The sequence below is a fragment of the Nilaparvata lugens genome, chromosome 4, assembly GCF_014356525.2.
Source record: "Nilaparvata lugens isolate BPH chromosome 4, ASM1435652v1, whole genome shotgun sequence".
In the NCBI taxonomy this organism is placed as follows: domain Eukaryota; kingdom Metazoa; phylum Arthropoda; class Insecta; order Hemiptera; family Delphacidae; genus Nilaparvata; species Nilaparvata lugens.
In genome coordinates this window covers 5,127,076-5,143,996 of record NC_052507.1, presented here as the reverse complement: position 1 = coordinate 5,143,996, position 16,921 = coordinate 5,127,076, and the positions used below count along the sequence as shown (strand labels likewise).

The 16,921-nt window shown below is 35.1% G+C and overlaps 1 protein-coding gene across 3 annotated transcripts in view; it reads right to left on the bottom strand.

Annotated features, from left to right (window-relative positions):
• LOC111043492 (dipeptidyl peptidase 9) overlaps positions 1-13,881 on the bottom strand; it is a 52,570-nt gene extending 38,689 nt beyond the window's left edge. For all 3 annotated transcript variants that reach the window (XR_005571028.1, XR_005571029.1, XM_039425560.1), the window contains exons 1-3: positions 13,757-13,881; positions 11,898-12,127; positions 3,223-3,429 (exon numbers count right to left, since the gene is read on the bottom strand). Coding sequence is in view for 1 of the 3 variants with exons in the window: in XM_039425560.1 (XP_039281494.1) it covers positions 3,223-3,429; positions 11,898-12,113 (423 nt within the window). In the remaining 2 variants the exon portion in view is untranslated. The remainder of the gene's footprint in view (positions 1-3,222; positions 3,430-11,897; positions 12,128-13,756) is intronic.
• Positions 13,882-16,921: the final 3,040 nt, after the last annotated feature.

Below are 16,921 nucleotides of genomic sequence, written 5' to 3'. Positions count from 1 at the left end.
GACAGAATGCTTCGATTAACCCAGTAGTTCTATTATACCAGGTCCTGTGTCTCGATTAGACCAGGTATCGTTTATACCACCTGGTATAATCGAACTACTCGATTAATCGAGACAGAATGCTTTGATTAACCCAGTAGTTCGATTATACCAGGTCCTGTGTCTCGATTAGACCCGGTATCGTTTATACCACCTGGTATAATCGAACTACTCGATTAATCGAGACAGAATGCTTCGATTAACCCAGTAGTTCGATTATACCAGGTCCTGTGTCTCGATTAGACCAGGTATCGTTTATACCGCCTGGTAAAATCGAACTACTTGGTTAATCGAGACGGAATGCTTCGATTAACCCAGTAGTTCTATTATACCAGGTCCTGTGTCTCGATTAGACCAGGTATCGTTTATACCACCTGGTATAATCGAACTACTGGATTAATCGAGACAGAATGCTTCGATTAACACAGTAGTTCGATTATACCAGGTCCTGTGTCTAGATTAGACCAGGTATCGTTTATACCGCCTGGTAAAATCGAACTACTTGGTTAATCGAGACGGAATGCTTCAATTAACCCAGTAGTTCTATTATACCAGGTCCTGTATCTCGATTAGTCCAGGTAACGTTTATACCACCTGGTAAAATCGAACTACTTGGTTAATCGAGACGGAATGCTTTGATTAACCCAGTAGTTCGATTATACCAGGTCCTGTGTCTCGATTATACCAGGTATCGTTTATATCACCTGGTAAAATCGAACTACTCGATTAATCGAGACAGAATGCTTCGATTAACCCAGTAGTTCGATTATACCAGGTCCTGGTCTAATCGAGAAAGACCGACCTGGGGTAATCGAACACCTGGGATAATCGAACACCTGGGCTAATCGAAATACACCCGTAGAGTGAGAATGGGGGAAGGCAAGTGGTAGAGTACTATCCCATTTTACTCTACTGAAAACTAGTACTCTACCAAGAACGTTTTCATTGAGAGAGTACACAAGATAGTAAGTACTTGCCCAGGAAACTCTACCGCTAACTCTACTAATAAAAACCAGGCTTGTGTAATGTCGTTTAGCCACTAAGTTACCAGCGGCTACCAATAATGCCACTCTTGTCTCTATGAATTACTACTACTGTGATTCTGGGAGTGATCCGTGGTCTAGTGGATAGAGTGCCTGCGTAGCAGCATAGAGATCCCGGGTTCAAACCCTCTCAATACCAAAAGTTTTTTAACCAGATCACTCCCGTGTAATCGGATGGGCACGTTAAACTGTCGGTCCCAGCTGAAGTATGACAGTCCTAAGGCCCATTGACGGCTTAAATTATATATTCAGGCGGTGGGACCTTCCCGCAAGGGACTCCCCACCAACAAAAGCCATACACGAATTTACTTTTTTACTACTACTGTACTAGTAAACAACTCAATGGGTCTCAAAATATCACAATGAATCAATATGCATAATTAAAGGTAAGTGTAAATATCCATATTTGTATCACAGAGAAACAATAGCGTAAGTAGATTTCTCATTGTATAGGGAGTTTATGTCGCAACTTTTACTGTTATCTCAAGCCGATTTCTGTCGACTATTGTCAATTTTCACTGTTTTGTTGGGGCGATAGTGTATGAACGGCACAATTTGAGAGACTACCAGCGTCACTCAGCTGCATAGGAAAGAACTACGTGAACTATCGGCTTGGGATAACAGTAAAAGTTGCGACATAAACGTTAGACATTAAATTACTTAGGGTCCTTTACTTTGCCTATGTTCAATCGGTGCTGCAATATGGGTTAGTGGTAAGGGGAGGAGCGTATGATGTTTTCATGAATAAAATTTTTACATTTCAAAAAATGATAATAAAAGCAATTCTTAATAAGCCAAGGGCTTTTTCTAGTAGTGAAACATTTGCCGAATTTAAAGTGATGACAGTACGTCAAATTTATATAAAGAAACTTCTCTACTATGCATGGATGAGGAAGGATGAATTTACAGTGAATAATAACGTTTCTATGTATAACCTGAGAGTTACATCTCATAACATTTATAATATTAACTATTCAGATTTGACAATAGTGCGAAGACAATTGGGGTATCTTAGCTCAAAAATAATAAATATCATGCCAAATGCATTGTCAGAATATCTTTCTAATAGGGGTAGACAGAGGATGGAACAGATAAATAAGTGGGTTAGCCTATACAAAAATTTTTCTTCGACATCAGTCAAATATTATAATTACTAGTAATTTATTGTTAACTTCGATTTTTTGTAGCTTTGATTATTAGTAAATAAATTTTTATATTCTCTAAACAGCTGATACTCTCACTCAGCGGTCAGGGTTTTGCCCTTGCTGGGTGGTGCCATGTAATTTTAATTTATTTGTAAAGTAGCATCTATATATATAAAAGCGAAATGGCACTCACTCACTGACTCACTCACTCACTCACTCACTCACTCGCAGTACTAAAAATCTACCGGACCAAAAACGTTCAAATTTGGTAGGTATGTTCAGTTGGCCCTTTAGAGGCGCACTAAGAAATCTTTTGGCAATATTTTAACTCTAAGGGTTGTTTTTAAGGGTTTAAAGTTCGTCTTTTAGCATGTATATTCTTCTTCTCCCAATCTCTTAATTATAATTGAAATTTCCATATCATATGTTACTATAGAACTATAATCTAGATAGAGTACCTCTTCGAAGCAGTTGTTAACTGGCAACTAAATTAATAATTTTGTCAGGTTGGCATTAAGTTGAGTTGACTTTGTTATATTGGCATCAAATTGAAGATTTAAATGCATTTATCGCGGAAAAATTGATTGGGCACTGCTACTTCAATCCTGGGAATATTATATTACTAGCCGTCAGGCTCGCTTCGCTCGCCATATCCGTTTAGCCAGATGTTTAGTCTGGCCCCCGACTAACATATGATAGAAATGCTCAAATGAAAAATGCAGGCGAGCGAAGCGAGCCTGCTGATTTCATTCTTGGCCGATCCAGTCGGGGGTCCAGGGGGCGGAGCCCCCTGGCTAGACGGATATGGCGAGCGAAGCGAGCCTGACGGCTAGTAATATTATAATCTAGAATATTTCTTTTGTAAGTTTTTTATTTTGTATTTGTTTTTATGGGCAATAAAGATGTAAAAAAACGTCCTATACCATGGGATATCTACTTATGCTATCGTTTCTCTATGGTTGTATTTTCAAAATAATGTTGTGTAAGCAAACACTGACCATATGAGAAGTGTCGACACACTGGAAGAGTGTGCTGGCGGCCGGAAACACGAGCTTGCCCGAGTGTGCGTCGAGCTGATAGGAGGTGATTCCCCACGAGGCGAGTCGCTTCCGCTCCAACATCAGCTGTTCCTCCCTCGAATAGCGACTGCCAAGGTTGAAGTGGAAGTTCGGCTCGATCACGGGGTGCCACTGAATCTTGTCAGTCTACAATACAAGCAAAACAACGTATTCTATAATGAAACTTGACAATTTATTGATAAAAAGTAAACTCTTACAACTTTTGGTTGGTTTGTTCGTTCGTTTCCGTGTCCAGGTCAAACTAAAAATGAAACGATTCTCAAGTATTATACTGGATTTTCAGTGATCGAATTGAAAAAGTGTTTATTCATAATTATGTACAGGTAAGTTACATCAGGAGCAGCGTCAATATTAAGGTGTGTACAGATATACACGCCTCCAACACGCTCCGCACTCGCTCCGCAATCGCTCCGCAATCGCTCCGATCATGAACGTTAAGCGAGATGTTACGCAAGGGTTCGATTGAACTTTCAAGTTCTGATAGTTTATTGAATGTAATCTATTATATTCGGTTTTTAATCAAATCAAATTCAAATTTATAGTTTTTTTTTTATTTCTGGACTGGAAAGTGGACTCAAATCAATTCAAGTGGAAGACATAACCCATCATCTTTATTCATTCATAACTCTACCTTCATTGTATTATCATTCATCCCATCATCATCACCTAGGCTTAAAATACTTCTAGGAAGTCGCCTTTGTAAAATAATGAATGAATGAGGTTCGTAATTTGTTCGAAGGATGATCGATCCGCTCTTTTCTTATTGTTGACTTCGCTACAACCTAACCTCACAAATGAGAAACTTTCAATCCAGCTGATCGGGTGACAAAACTAATAATGAAATATTATTCTGACCAGGGGATTGCTGGGTAGCCTAATAATACATTATGTTTATATAATAATATCTTCTTCTTCTTCTTCACTTCAAGGATTAGGTTTGTTAAAGAACCTGTTCCGGCACCCATCTTTTCCTCGGTCTTTCCACGTCTCTTTTCCCAGTAGGTTTATAGCATTTAGCCTCCAAAGGTATTCGTCCAGGAGGCATTCTATTCAAATGACTGCACCAATTCATTCTGTTTTGAATGATTTTTCCATGTAAAGGTGTAACAGAGCTCTTCTTATCTCCTCATTTCTGATTCTATCTGCTCTAGTGCAGCCAAACACACTTCTTAGAAATCTCATTTCTGCAGCTTGAATCCTGCTGTCTACTCTACGTATTCAATAAATACTCTACGTGTCCAATTCTCACTTCCGTAAAGCAGCGTTGGTACAGCGATGGTATTGAAGAATTTGATTCTAGTATCCTGCCTTGTTTTATTTTTGAGGTTTCTATGAATATTGCCACATATTCGTTGGAACTTTGATACTTTGTTATGAATATCTTTATCTGTATCATAGGTTACATCATTGCCAAGATAATTGAAATTTTTCACCTGTTCTATTATCTTCCCATTCAATTCTATCTTGGTTCTGGATGGATATTTACCTTTGAAAGCCATTGATTTTGTTTTCTTAGTTGATATATATAATAATATTATAATGAATATTATGATTATTTCATTTATTTTAATGTTTAATTATAAAAGGTAATGTCTGTCAATGTTTCAAAAGGTGAAAAGCTTGGGGAGTTCGGCTTCTTTCTTCTAAATGCTAATAAGCCGGTAGCCTACCTATTATTATTATTCTTATAAATCCTTTTATAACTTTATATTATTTAATTTAATAATTAATTATTGATTTTGATAATTTCATTTGCTAACACAGAGATCGTAACTATTAACAAACATTACAAACAAACACGTTGACCACGCATGCGCAACTATTGGTTAGTTCGACCTAGGAGCTTGCCAAGCTCGACCTCTGTTACACGCTCTTCTCGCGTTCCACTCTTGCTCCCCGGTCGATCATCAATCGCTCTGCTCGAGTGACGTTCTATTGCGGAGCAGAGCGAAAGTCTGTACGCACCTCAATACAAACAAACATAACATGAAAAGTAGTAGAAAACAGTCTTAAATCTCCTATCTAACCAATCCACCAGTTCTTCCTCAATCTTCATCTTATTCACCATTAGGATTATTCATCACCGAAACTCCACACATCTACATCTTATTGTGTTTAGTGAATTTTTGAACTAGTGCTTTAAATAGTGAAGGGAGCCGAACTGTCAAGGCATACTGAATGCACTCGAATCAAGAGACTTTTTCATTTAGGTTAAGTTTTATCAGTTTCATCCCCATTTCCCCCGTCATGTGTCGTTCTGAGGTCGGTTCACGATTGGTCTGCTGCTTCCATGATGCCTCTCACTGACACGTCAGCTCGCTCGCCCTCAAGTAGGTATGATTATTTCAATAATAGTAATAATGACGCAGGTATGTTTCTAGCAAATAAGCTCCACTCTTTCAAAAAACTTTTCAAGGCTGCTCACCTTAACGTACAATCCCTCAGTTGCCACATTGATGAACTCAGAGCAATCTTCCGTTTTCAGGACTTCAATATAATCGGAATTTCCGAATCATTTTTGAAGCCTAGTATTCATCAAATTTTGTTGCATTGCCTGGATATAATCTTTTCCGGAATGATAGATTAAATAAAGCTTGTGGGGGTGTAGCAATTTATGTGAAAGATGGTATCAAAACAAAAGTTTTAATCACATCTAAACAAGAGTATTGTTCCAGACCAGAGTTTATGCTACTTGAATTATCCTTATCTAGTACTGATAAATTACTCGTTGGTATCTGTTATCGCCCACCAAAAATAGGTCATTTCACAGATTTCGAAAGTGCCTTGCTTTCTCTTATGCCTTGTTATAACCGTATACTAGTTATGGGGGATATGAACACCGACTTGAACATGACAAATCGTAACTTTGACTACTCTCAACTGACTACAATTTTCCAATGCCTAAACATGACTATTTTACCTCTCGATCCAACTCATCATACTAATGAATCAGACACACTCATTGACCTTCTCATTGTCAGTGATCCCAATGAGGTTGTTCAAGCAGGCCAAATCTCAGTCCCAGCTATTTCTAGACATGATTTGATCTACTGTGTACTTTCCCATAAGATACCCAAGCCAGAACAGAAAATTATCACTTATAGAGACTTCAAAAACTTTGATGAAGCCGCCTTCCTGACTGATGTGGCTCAGACTCCATGGCATCAAATTGAAGCATTACCCTCAGTTGATGACATGGTCAAGACTTTCGAGAATTGGACTTTGACTTTGTATGACAAACATGCACCTTATGTGACAAGGAGGATTAATAGAAAACGACGAGTACCGTGGATGACTGAAGACATACTTAAGATGATGGGACGTAGAGACAAAGCACATAGAAAATTTAAAAAGACATTTGACTTGGACAGTTTGATAGAGTATAGGAGCCTTAGAAATAGGGTTAAACAGGAATTACGGAACTCAAAGATTAGGTACTTGAATTCGTTTATGACAAACAATAGACAAGACTCTAAATCACTTTGGCTGGAATAAAAGAATTCGGGCTTGGCAAACAGAAATCGAATCCACAAATTGACTTACCATTGAATAATATAAATGACCATTTCGTTTCACACTCTAACCAACGCGACGAAGTTGTCATTGCTAATCATATAGATGATCTTGAAGAGCAGGTTACAAACTTAGATTTACCAATCACTGATCAATTTCATTTCCATCCAATCTCAGAAGAAGACACTTTCAGAGCAATTCAACGTATTCATAGTAATGCTACGGGTGTAGACAAAATTCCTATTAAATTTATCAAGAAGATGTTATTTGCTGTTTTACCAACCATTACATACATTTTCAACAAGTCACTTGAAGAAGGCATTTTCCCTGAAAACTGGAAGTTTGCTCTGGTTCGCCCTCTAAATAAAGTTCCATCACCCAATAAAGTTGAGGATTTTAGACCAATCAGTATTTTACCTGCATTGTCCAAAGTGCTAGAAAGACTCATTCATGCTCAAGTTGTAAAATTTCTAGACAACAATAGTAAGCTTCATAACTCTCAATCAGGCTTTAGAAAATTCCATTCAACTGAGACAGCTCTGCTTCGTGTCACTGATGATATAAGGTTAGCTATGGACCAAAGAAAATGCACCATCCTCACCCTATTTGATTTTTCTAAAGCATTCGATACTGTTGATCATACAGTCCTTCTGAATAAGTTGGCTATTCTTGGTTTCAGTCACAACTCGTTAGTTTGGTTTAAATCCTATCTATTAGGTAGGAAACAATGTGTATCTGTCGGTGACAAAAAGTCAACTTGGAAAAACGTTATGCATGGAGTACCACAAGGTTCAATTTTAGGCCCTCTCCTCTTCACTTTGTATGCTAATGACCTTTCTTCCATTATCAAATTCTCCAGTTTCCATACTTATGCAGACGACCTTCAAATCTATTTAAGCTGTCCCATAACAAAAATTAATGAAACAGTTGGAATAATGAATCAGGATATCAATTCGATAGTGGAATGGACAAAGAAAAATGGCCTTAAGCTTAATCCCATCAAAACACAACCCATTATAATTGGATATTCTCGTCTTATAAACAATATTGACCTTGAATCGATTCACAAAATTAGTGTAGACGGTAATGACATTCCTTACTGTAGCTCAGTTAAAAATTTAGGCATTATTATGAATAATACTCTTGACTGGTCAGAACAAGTGAACAAAACTTGTAAAAAGGTATTCTCAGCCATGCATGCATTGAAGAAAATGCACGATATCCTCCCTAGAAACATTAAATTATTATTGGTTCAATCTCTCATCTTCCCACATTTAATGTATTGTAATTCTGTTCTTAATGATATGCAAGTCACTCTGAATGATAAACTACAGCGTTGCCAAAATTATTGTCTACGTTTCGTCTACTCTCTCCAACGCCATGATCATATCACCCCAGCCCACATTGCTAGTTCAACATTGAAGCTTCCCGATCAGAGGCTTTTTCGAATAGTCAAGCTTGTTAGAGATATCTTGAAATACGGTAATCCGAACTATTTTAAAGATGATTTCAAATTTGTCTCTGAAGGTAGGAGGATAGATGCTTCACATACTAGAAACGGAGAAAGTACTTTAAGGATACCCAATCATCGAACTACTATTTTCACAAAATCCTTCTTAGTCAGTGCCTGTCGTGCATGGAATACACTTCCTGTTTCTATCAGGTCTATCGAGAGCCGAGCGAGCTTCAACATGACTTTAAAAAAACATCTTTTGGAACAAATGACTGAAACTGTCCGGCCCTAGAGCGATCACATGACAACCATCCCCCACCCATCCCACAAATACAAACCTTTAAACCTGTTATAGAACGAATTGTATATATATATATTATATAAGCTCATGTTATTTCACTTATCCACTGCATACTGCTGTATATTACTGAAAGTTGATTACCCTGATCTACTTTCAGCCTACTTCATTTATTAATCAATTATTTGATCTTATCTACCTATATAATTATTTTACTTTATCAATTTTCTGTTTTTTTTCTCTTCAATATTCATATTGATAAAACTTTTACAATATTTCCATTAATAAATAAATCCTTAGTTTAAATAACGAAATTAACGTTTTGGTAGAGAGTTAGTGGGGAGGATATTTTTAATATTCTTCCCAAAGAATGGACATTGATATGTCCAAAGCTCCGCCAATTTATGTAGATGCATAACAATATGATTATTATCTATAGTTATTATATTACAAATTGCTTTTTCATATCATATACAGTTCAATAGTTATTTTCTTAGTCTATATTATGTAAATTCATCTATAACTTTGCTGTATTGTAAGCTATTGTATATAAGTGTATAAGCCAGTATATATTGTAATCTACATAAATAAAGTACTCAATCAATCAATCAATCAATCAATCAATCAATCGAAATAGGAAAAAGTGATAAGCAGCTGTCATAAACCTACAGTGTGACCTGTAAACTCTTGTTATGAGTACAGAGACAATGATATTAAATACTCCTGAGTTTTATACTTAATTTTTTTATGTTCTCCATTGCCTGTAATTCTAAAGGCAGCATTGTGAAGTATTCCTTCCCATGTAGTACGTCTTTTTCTTAAAGAATTCTAGCCTGTGCCTTTCCGTTATCCTCCCAATTCTAGTTGACCGAGCGAAGTGAGGTCTAATATTCAAGTCGACGGTTTGGCATTTCTCTTAATGTTTAAATGTTTGTATATTTATATGTTGCGCATTTACGGCGAAACGCGGTAATAGATTTTCATGAAATTTGACAGGTATGTTCCGTTTTAAATTGCGCGTCGACGTATATACAAGGTTTTTGGAAATTTTGCATTTCAAGGATAATATAAAAGGAAAAAGGAGCCTCCTTCATACGCCAATATTAGAGTAAAAATCAGAGTATAAAATTATTCATCATAAATCAGCTGACAAGTGATTACACAGATGTGTGGAGAAGCCAGTCTATTGCTGTATTTTGCTGTCTATTGCTTATAAGGTATTTAGTTTCAATCAGGTACTTGTGGATGAGAATTCCGTAGTTCTTGTACAGAGTAATTCTTAACATAAATAATCACATCTGATACATATTGCCCGTAAACTGTGAGAATCCAAGCTGCGAAAATACATGTTTTACAGAGTCTATTCTTTTTAGATTTATCATTACGGCTTTGTCAACAGCTAATAGTAAGGCTGTGCAAAGGCTAGAAATGAACTATCTACTGATGATATTTTTCGATTTGTATAATATACTCATCACGCTATCAAAATGAAAAAGTTTTCTCAGGAAAACATTTTTTTCGATCATTACTTTTTGAGATATGAGCGCCTAAAGTTCAAATTTTTGGGACAGAACACTTCAAATTCGTTAAGAGATAAATCCATGAGATTTAGAGGATTGATTTTTCGTGGTATTGCTGATCTAGTAAAACAAAACTTTTCTGATAATATCAATTTTTTTAAAAGTTATTCAATTTACTAAAAATGACCAAAAATAACTTTTTGTTGAGTTAATTTTGGTAAATTGAATAACTTTATCAAAAATTGATATTTTCAGAAAATTTTTGTTTCACTAGATCTACAATGCCATGAAGAATTTCAACTAAAAAATGAAAAATCTATAAAGTATCTGGGCATCATGGTTGATTGTAACCTTAAGTGGGAGCCTCATATAGAATATATTTGTAAACGCTTGAAATTTATTTCCTTTATCTTTTATAAAGTCCGTAAAATATTAGACATTAAATTACTTAGGGTCCTTCACTTTGCCTATGTTCAATCGGTGCTGCAATATGGGTTAGTGGTATAGGGAGGAGCGTATGAAGTTTTCATGAATAAAATTTTTACATTTCAAAAAATGATAATAGAAGCAATTCTTAATAAGCCAAGGGCTTTTTCTAGTAGTGAAACATTTGCCGAATTTAAAGTGATGACAGTACGTTAAATTTATATAAAGAAACTTCTCTACTATGCATGGATGAGGAAGGATGAATTTACAGTGAATAATAACGTTTCTATGTATAACCTGAGAGTTACATCTCATACCATTTATAATATTAACTATTCAGATTTGACAATAGTGCGAAGACAATTGGGGTATCTTAGCTCAAAAATAATAAATATCATACCAAATGCATTGTCAGAATCTCTTTCTAATAGGGGTAGACAGAGGATGGAACAGATAAATAAGTGGGTGATACAAAAATTTTTTTTCGACATCAGTCAAATATTATAATTACTAGTAATTTGTTGTTAACTTTGATTTTTGTAGCTTTGATTATTAGTACATTTTTATAGTGTCTAAACAGCTGATACTCTCACTCAGCGGTCAGGGTTTTGCCCTTGCTGGGTGGTGCCATGTAATTTTAATTTATTTGTAAAATAGCATAATATCATAATCTAGAATATTTCTTTTGTAAGTTTTTATTTTGTATTTTGTTTTTATGGGCAATAAAGATGTTTAAAAAAAATAAATATTCTCTAAATCTCATGGATTTATCTATTAGGCTACCGAATTTGAAATGTTCTGTCCTTCTCCTCCTTCTTCTTCTTCTTCTTCTCCTCCTTCTTCTTTTTTTTCCTGAGAAAACAATTTTTTTCCGATCATTACTTTTTGAGATATGAGCGCCTAAAGTTCAAATTTCTGAGATAGCTATATTATAGCAATATTTTGATAGCTTAATGATATATAAATCGAAAAACTTTGAAAAATATCGCCAGTAGAAAGTTTATTTTTAGCCTTTGCACAAACTCAAGTCCTAAATCTTTCTGGTTCAACGCTGTTCCATATCTTTCCCCACTGCTAGTACAACATAGACCTCACCATAGAGTGTTTCTAGTCCCAGGAAGGATATTTCCATGATTGATTGGGCACGCAGTGTGGATGTCAAGACCAATGCGGCCAAGCCTACCAGTCTGGGCCAGCCTACTGGATCAAGAATGTGAACTGGGCTCCGATAAATGACGGCAAACAATCAACTTGTAAAATCGGAACTGGGTCAATGTGAACTTTGCACAGGTGTCGGCTCCAACAATCAACGTGTGGAAACGAAAAATGTGTAGGTATTTTTGAAAATTTGATAAAATCTGACATAGCATATCATGTGACTTACCTTTGAGTCAGAGGTGGACACATCAGCATACAGCAAAGTCGTTTCATAACTGTTCGGGGAGGTGCTTAGAAAGAATATTCTCGTTCTACCATCTCCCAGAGACCGAAATGAAATGAATGTTGGTATGACAGCTGAGAGATCAGACAGCTGTTGTCTCAACTCACTGACGATCGTTTTCAGCTCTGTCCAAGACTTTTTCTGTCGTTTATTTTCCATTTCTAAGTGACAACCTGGTGAGAAAAAAATGTATTGACGTTGTCACTCGAGAAACAGTAAGTTGGTAGGAATTACTCAAACAAAATTTACTCTGGAAATTACTGGAAAACAATCTAACATTAAAAACTATTTATCGCAAAGAAATTGCATGAAAATACTATTTGATAATAAAATTCATAACAATGAACGAGACAAATTAATTCATAACGAGACATATTGATTCCACAAGGAAAGATTTTTTGAAAAGACAGCTTCGCTGATTGGTTCTCGTGGAATTAACCACGATTAAAATTTAACCGGCTTTTGTGCAACCGGCCCTAAACCTGTATACAAATCACTGCTACCTTTGTACAAATTTTCCACTGCTCTATAAGGTGGCAAATGTCATCTTTGCTAAATTTAAGGACTCTATGAAAGCCATTTAATCTGAGTTGTTCAAACAAAAACAAATGAAAATGGACCATTATTAATTTTTTGTCTAATTAGTGTGATTTTTTAATTGAAGTTTACAAACGAAACAAATATAATTTGCTCATAGAGGAGCACTATACTTTGACATGAACTATATATTTGAATTAGGCTAACTGAGTACCGTAGCCTATTAACTAATGGTCACTGGATGTCATTAATATTGCATATATAAGAATTTTGATATGAGAGAATAAAATAATGTTAATTAACATAAACCATTAATAAAATAGGAATTATTCCAATTAATTGTGATATGGTGTACAAAATTGAAATGGACATAGCCTATGTATAATATTTGGACAATTTGGAACTAAATTAGGAAATTGAAAAAAATTTTGGCAAAAGACTGTTTTTTTCTTTTTTGATCATAGTATTGTTTGTGCTAACCTAATAAATAAATAATTATTCAGTATTGTGATTTCCAATTATTATTCAGTAGGCCTATTGTAATAGTGATAAGTCATAAGTTTTGATAAGATTTGGTAATTCATTTCTGACACCGACATAAACACTGCTTCAAATACCCAACAAATAAAAAAATATTCAAACTTGAATGAATGTAAAAAGTTTTAGTTTAGATCACAGATATTTAGAACTTCAATAATATAACATGGTAATCCAAGAGAAAAATTAAAACAATATGTTAATTCAGCAAAATTTGATACTAACCAAAACTGGATCACCGACGTAAAAAATGGTTACATAACCTATAACTCAATATGAAATTGAATGATCGAACTAATAAGTAAATTTATTTAGAAGTCTAGGCTATAATGCGTGTAAATAAACTGGAACTATTATCAGTATTTACTCAAACCATTTATAAATATGATAAAGAAATGTAAGCTTTATTTACTGAGGAACAGGGAAGTGAACAAAGCAAAATAGGTTACGTTTGTGCATCAGTAATTTTAATCAAACACTTCTCAAAGCTCTTTTAAATTCTAAATTTGGTTTGATACATAAAAATTGTATTTGATTTAAGACAAGACTATAAAAATACGGGTTTAAATTTCCCAAAAAATTGAAAATTTACATGAAAGAAGCATCTGTTGTAAATAGAAAGCCGTCTACTGAAATTTAATTTTTTGAAAAACAATGCATTAAAATGATGACAATACTTGTGATTTCATCAACAATACAGATAATTAATTAAATTAATTTTAGCTTACCAATTAACACCGTAAAAATATAAAAAGTTCCGCACCGAAGTTTCAATTCGGGCGTTCAACGTTCATGGTTCAATGCCCTCTGCCCTCTGCTTTTCAAGTCTCAAGCCCAAACAACTCTGTCTTGTCTTGTATCATGACTTCTGTATCAATATAGCTTGAAAATTATTACTGAATTTCAATGATGTTTATGTGTTCAAAGTGACTGAATTTCAGTAATTTAAAATTCACTTGGTTCAAGATAAATTAAAATATCATAATATCAATTAATCAAATAATTTGATCATCAACCACAAAAATAGATTGGTGTGATACAGTATCAAAACGAAACGATACATATCAACTTTGTATCAAACGCCATTACGCACCCGCCAAATTTGAAAACAAGGTGAATTCAGCTTGCCGTGCATAGAATCATGGAATCAGAACAGATTGTCTGAGTACCTATTTTGAGCTATTGAGTATTGATGATGGTTCAAATATCTCATTAGAAATAAAAAAAAGTTACTGCAATAATTTCATTATTATTCCAAGTCTGATTTTAACAATTTTCCCTATCTCTGGCAAGTTCTCTTGAAAAGCTTTCTGTATAGCGATAAAAAAGAATCAATATATTTTATACTGGTGATCATTCTTCAAGTTACTATTATTAAATAATGGAGAATCGATTCATATTTTGAATTATTACTCAACTAATCACTAAATTCCTTTCTCTGGTACTTGATTAACGAAGGACTGTTTTTACTTCTACTACTTTAATGCATAAGAATATTTTATAATACCGCGGTATGCTTGACTTTCGTAAGTTCTAGCATCTATATTCACATAGTAGAGTGCCCAAGTAATCTAGGTTCCTATCTACAGAGCATTAAACAGATCCAATAAATAAGAAGAGAGGATTATTATGTAAAACGCTGATTGAACATTTTATTGACGTTGCAAGGATAAAGATAATGTCTGCTTGCAGAGGGTGCATTTGTCACTGTAGACTTTGGGAAAATGAAAAGAAGCTGACAGCTAACAGGATCGTGCAGTAATCCAGTATAATCAGTCCATGACCGGAAGTCTGAAAGACAGACTTCGTTTCATGACAGGTATTATTGTTATTACTTTCCTTGCCCTACTACCATAGGTAAGGAAAGTATTGCTTTCCAAAAAAAATTAAGGTACCCTAATTTCAAGTTTTCTATACGTTTCAAGGTCCCCTGAGTCCAAAAACATGATTTTTGGGTGTTGGTCTGTGTGTGTGTGAGTGTGTGTGTGTGTGTGTGTGTGTGTGTGTGTGTGTGGTGTGTGTGTGTGTGTGTGTGTGTATGAGTGTATGTGCGTCTGTGTACACGATATCTCATCTCCCAATTAACGGAATGACTTGAAATTTGGAACTTAAGGTCCTTTCACTATAAGGATCCGACAGGAACAATTTCGATCAAATGCAATTCAAGATGGCGGCTAAAATGGCGAAAATGTTGTCAAAAACAGGGTTTTTCGTGATTTTCTCGGAAACGGCTCCAACGAATCAAATTCATACCTAAAATAGTCATCAATAAGCTCTATCAACTGCCAAAAGTCCCATACCTGTAAAAATTTCAGGAGCTTCGCCCCAGCAATGCAGATAGATTACCAATTATCAGGCTTCAGATACAATTGAAACAAAAAAAATCAAGTGGAGTAGATTGAGCATGAAAATCTCTACAATTAATGTTCAGTAACATTTTCACTTAAAATTGAAAAAAAGCTTTAAATTCGAGAAAATGTGATTATTCAATTGCAAATTATTGTTGATTCTATTAAATCATTCACTATGAAGAGATAGCAGACCTCATGTGTGTCTCCAGCGTTATTGCCCTGTCACCAGCTGGCTCAAATCTTTGAATAGTAGACTTGTGATGCGCGGGAACACTAGCGTCAGGTGATCAATTCTCATAACGGCAAGGAAAGTTGTGTGAGTGCGCCACACCAGATTTTTATTATATAGCAGACAGGTCGTCGTTTCATGTAGCTCTGTAGATGGACTGTAATTCTAAATTATGAAACAGTCTCAAACTGTTCCACAAGTCCACTGGTTTCATCATCTCTCATGCAGTGAGTACAGAGGGTGGTTGATATTTTCTCACGTACCAGCTTTTGGGTCAAATCTGGCAAAGCTTGCATCAAGAATGAATCAGCCTGATGTTGTAATAGGTTATTGCAGTGCAAAAAAGTTTATTGTTGCATTTATCATTATAAAAGATGCCTTATCACATTGCATGAATGCTGAAGGCAGGAGTTGATACTCTTCTGTAATCAACCCAGAACTAAGACTGCATTTTTTTCCTGGCGATGAAGAAAATTGTGGAACTTTTCAGGAAAATCTCCAGAATGACACGATCAAGGCAAGGATCGTGAGAGGCCATCCTTACATAATCTGTACAGAGTGGTAAATAGCCTTGTGTACACTCTGTACACTAGACATTGTAATGATCTCTAATTTCTATAGATTATTGCAAAAAGTGAAAGATTGAGTTGTGAAGAATGTATAGTTCTATCATATAGAGAGGAGAGCATAATATGCTTTCTTTTCTCAAAGGAGCTGGAATCTTTCATGGCTGGAACAGTCAAAATGATTAAAGCATGAGTAAAAAAGTAACTCTCAGGCTATATCAATATAGTACTTCCATATTTTTGATTGTTTATCTTCACTGAGATGAGTAGGCCTATAAAAACTCAAATGATAAGTTTCATTGTGCAGTAGATTTTGAATTATTCTCAATTTGAAGCTCAGTTTTTGCAGGTCGGACACAGCAATGTCTTCCGGCTACATATAGGTCAAAGAAGTTATTGAGTGTGGATGTTTCTAATTCTTTTATTGGCCTATGAGTGCATATGCATAATGAGAAGGCAAGTCACAATAATTATATATGCTCCACCTCAGTATTATCTCACACTACAGGTCTACACTGTTTTCAGAGGTGAAACTTCCAGCATTACATTTTGCAAAATTATTCCGAGACTGGATTTATTATTTATTTTATAGCGCATATTAATGAAAGCTCTACAATCTATTATATTTTAGACATATATAAGCAGTTGAATACAGTTTTAATATAATAAAAAAAACACACTTTTTTGGATTCAGGGGACCTTGAAACGTATAGAAATTTAGAAATTGGGGTACCTTAATTTTTTCGG